The sequence below is a fragment of the Gekko japonicus genome, unplaced genomic scaffold (assembly GCF_001447785.1).
Source record: "Gekko japonicus isolate JY-2015 unplaced genomic scaffold, Gekko_japonicus_V1.1 scaffold4250, whole genome shotgun sequence".
NCBI classification, from domain to species: domain Eukaryota; kingdom Metazoa; phylum Chordata; class Lepidosauria; order Squamata; family Gekkonidae; genus Gekko; species Gekko japonicus.
Genome location: NW_015165371.1, coordinates 93,679 through 98,037, shown reverse-complemented (window position 1 = coordinate 98,037; position 4,359 = coordinate 93,679). Strand labels below are relative to the sequence as shown.

Genomic DNA, 4,359 nt, shown 5'->3' with positions numbered 1-4,359 from the left:
GTGATGATTTTTCACATACATTCCTGAAAGGAAAATAAGAATCCCCCACATAAAAATCAAAATTTTTACACTTTTTTAAAAGACTGGAAAAACCAGAGGAAATCCAAGTTATTCCATTTTGTATATATCCTATACTTGATGTATGTGATGAGGAGTAATTCTCACTATCTAAGAACATGAGAATATATAACAAGTCATGCTGGATCAGACCAGTGGTCCATCCAGTCAAACACCACAGGAGCATTGACATAGCACATGGATGGATCCTGAATCAGGTGACCTGACCACCTCTGCTGTCCGATGAACCCCACACCCCCAGCCCACTTGTTGGAGTGCTACTGGGAGAGGCAAACCCCCAGGGAGCTGTACTGTGTGATGGCTGTTGTGTGGTTTCCTTGCCATCTGGTGTTGAGAGCCCCACTTATAGCCCCTGAGCTGGGCATGTCCCTGAACTGGCTCTGCCCCAAGACTCCTTAAGGGAGACCCTAGAACTGCAGGATGTGGGCATGCAGACATCGCCTCCATAACCAGAAAGGATCCATCCCATGCCCAAGCTGCCACAAAAGCTGGGGGGAGTAGTTACCACACACTGTCTCCTGCCAAAAACATTGCCCCAATTAATGTATGGGATGACACTTGAACCCCCCTCTTCCCATTTTGCCCCTTTAGAAAAAAATCAATCAAGATTTCTGAGAGCTTTATTTCAGGTACCAAGCTGTGTGTCCATCTTTTGTCTTGGGTCAGGTCTGATTAAGGTAGAAGCCAGGGTAAGCCTTGCCTCCATCAGAGTGATGCAAGGCATGATGTCCTGGGGAGCGGTGCACGGTGTGGTGCTTGAGTCAGAGTCAGGTTTGCTCATTGGGATCCCACCTTCATCGCCAGTGTATAATACTGAGTTCAGAGGCGTTGAGTAGTGATCAGCTCATGTTTTATTTAGCCAGCAAAACGAAAGACAAACTAGCCAGGTCCGAGCCCCACTTATAACCCTGCAGTACCCCACACCCAACACACACCCCAACACCAGTGATAGACTATTTACAGTAGAAGAGTTCATTATAGGTCTACTCTAGAATGGGCACTCCGATTGGTCTGTCCTAGGATCTGTTCCCTCTATTGTTCTAGCACCCAAAGGTGAGCGATTTGGCTGCTGCATAAATCAGCTTGCTCTGAAGCCATCCTTCATGAGCTAAGACAAAAATGTGTGAACCAGAGGCTAAAAAACTGTGAGCTAGCTCGCACTAACTCAGCTTAGAGGGAACACTGGCTGTCAGCAGAAGGAAAAGAGAAAACAGTGTGGGAAAGGGCATACAGGTGATAATGATGTGCCCCCTATAAGTCCTTGAGAGCCAGTGTGGTGTAGTGCTTAAGAGCGGTGGACTCTGATCTGGAGGACTGCATTTTGATTCTCCACTCCTGATCCACATGAAGCCTTCTGGGTGACCTTGGGCTAGTCACAATCTTTGTCAGAGCTCCCTCATCCCCATCTACCTCACAGGATGTCTGTTGTGGGGAGAGGAAGGGAAGGTGATTGTAAGCTGCTTTGAGTCTCCCTTGGGTAGAGAAAAGTGGGGTATAAAAAGCAACTCTTTTTCTAACAGATGTACAGCTGGGCCCAGCCTAGTGACTGGCACCATGCAGAGTTTTTCCAGAGAGAAGCTGCCAGCTGAAGGGAAATCTGAAGATGGGGACTGATAACAGTTGGCCCCTCCCCCATTCAGGCAATCCCCAAAAAAGGGAATGGAAGGAAGGAAGGAAGGAAGGAAGGAAGGAAGGAAGGAAGGAAATAAATGACCTTAGGCATTTCAAGCCAACTATTCTACTATTCTCATGTTTGTTTGCAAAGTTCAGTCTGTAACTTCTAAATGACTTGTTAATTAGCCTGGGCAAATGTTATCTTCCTCAAAGTAATTCCCATATGAGAAATATTGCATCAGTCAAAATGCTATTTATTATGAGATGTCTCAGATTGAATTTATATCAATGCCCAAATGAGAAGGGAGCACTCACTGAAGAAGACCCTGATGCTGGGAGAGATTTAAGGTAAAATAAGAAGGGGATGGCAAAGGATGAGATAGTTAGACAGTGTTATCGATCCAACAAACATGAAATTAAGCAAACTCTGGATCACGGTGGAAGACAGGAGTGCCTGGCTTGGTGTGGTCCATGGGGTCACAAAGAGTTGGACTCGACTGTGCGACTGAACAACAACAACCTTCATGTTCAGAGGGTTGGGCAAGGAGCTTCAAATATCTGAAAAGGAATATTCCAGGCAAATTGGGTGCTTCGTTTATCAAAAGGAACGAGGTGATTCTAAGGATGATTCTATCTTCCTCTGTTTCTGTGCTAAGATTATAGAAGGACAAATGCAGATTTTTAAAACCAATTACATTTAAGTAAATCATTGGCCAATATACATTATTACTTCAGGTGAACTCTACAGAATCTCAGTGTGGAAACCAAACCTTTGTAATAACCCGTTTTGCAGAAACGTCAAGTACACCTTCCTGCTGTTTCACCAAGTAAGTAACAATCCTTTGACAGACAGGTATTTTTATTGATACACAATGGAAATCTGCTGACTGATAACAGCACCTTTCATTTTCTTCTCTGACAGCTATTGATGTGACAGACCTTTATGGGATATATGTATGCATATGGTCACACAAAGATTGCATTAGAATCTGGAATCCCACCATGTAGTCTAACATGTTGACAGCTGTACTGCAGTGAACCTGGTGACCAAAGTAATATCTGTTCCTGAAGTCTTCATTTCACATAAAGCTAGAACATTTTGTTTGTCCGCATTCTGAGCCATTTGAGAGGGATGGTTGTCATTCTGCATCCATCGAAGTGATGGCAAACACATCAACACTGACTGAATTTATCCTAGTAGGGATTCCTTTTTTCTATGATCTGCACAGGATTTTCTTTTTCATAGGTTTATTCATGTACATCATAGCCATCCTGGGGAATGGATTTATCCTTGTCATCGTGGCTATTGAGCCAAGACTTCGGACTCCCATGTACTTCTTCCTGAGCAACTTGGCTTTTTTGGAGATCTGCTACACCACAACCATAGTACCTAAGCTGCTAGAAACACTGCTAGAAACACAGACGACCATTTGTTTCTATTGCTGCATGGCCCAGAACTTCTTTTACTTCACATTTGGAAGTACAGAGCTTTTAATCCTGACAGTGATGTCCTTTGACCGGTATCTGGCCATATGCAAACCACTCCAGTACCCAATGATTATGACCAAGAATGTTTGCATTCAGTTGTCCTTGGCTGCTTGGTACTCATCATTCATACTCTTTTTTCCCCAATGTCTCCTTGTATGGAGGATGTCTTTCTGTGCTTCCAATGTTATCGATCATTTCTTGTGTGACGCTGCTCCCCTGTTCAGCATTTCATGTGCTGATACCTTCCTCAATGAGATTATGGGACTGCTCAGTGCCATTCTACTGAGCATTTTGACCTTGATCTTCACCTTAGTGTCATACGTCTATATTATCTCCACCATAGTGCGTGTTCCTTCAGCCAAGGGACGCAAGAAGGCTTTCTCCACCTGTTCATCTCACCTGATTGTGGTGTCTATATTGTATGGGGCACTGATAGTCATGTATGTGAGGCCCAACCTGCATTCCTCATCTCCCCTAACCAGGGTACTGGCGGTGCTGAACACGGCCGTGACACCAGTGCTGAACCCTTTCATTTACACAATAAGGAATGTAGAAGTGAGGGGCACTGTCAAAAATGCAATCTATAAGAAGAGAGAGTTGCCAAATGAAGAGTTTTTAAACATGTCCCAAAAAGTTGGTAAATATGAATGATGTGAGAACTCTGAGATCGGGATACATGGAGCTATAGTGTGGCATAGTGTGGGTCCATTTTACTTTGGCAGCAGTATCAGCACGCTTGGCAATAAGTGAGGAGACCTTACCCAAGTAGATGAACAGAAAAGTAAATCAATGAAAGTTTGTACTTGAATGTAAGATTGAATGTAAGATTCCGATGTAGGATTTGTTCCTGAGGAAAGACCAGAGGTCTGAAACACTTAGATACCTGGAAAAAGTGTTGACTGAAAGAATAACACAAAACTTTGAGCAGACTGCTTTTGTGAATTTGAATAAGGACACAAGACTGTTTGAGTTACTTGAGCAGACTGCTATGTGAATTTCTATCGACCTTTGTATTTTTTCTGTGATGGAAGATGATGTTTGTCTTTATTACTAGACACTAAATATGTTATGGCTTTAATATAGTCTCATTTGTTGTTGTTTGGCTCTGTGGGCATCTAGCACATGTCTGTATATATCTTTTTCATACTTGACTACATGGAGAAATAAACAATTACTGAA

General features: G+C 43.2%; 1 protein-coding gene across 1 annotated transcript; it reads left to right on the top strand.

Annotated features, from left to right (window-relative positions):
- Positions 1-2,853: 2,853 nt before the first annotated feature.
- LOC107109921 (olfactory receptor 6X1-like) lies at positions 2,854-3,831 on the top strand. Its single transcript, XM_015410631.1, has one exon. It carries the CDS (start codon positions 2,854-2,856, stop codon positions 3,829-3,831), a length of 978 nt encoding a protein of 325 aa, XP_015266117.1.
- Positions 3,832-4,359: the final 528 nt, after the last annotated feature.

Bases quoted from the DNA above. Each gene is read 5' to 3' on its own strand.
- LOC107109921 (XM_015410631.1), top strand. From the start codon at position 2,854: ATGGCAAACACATCAACACTGACTGAATTTATCCTAGTAGGGATTCCT.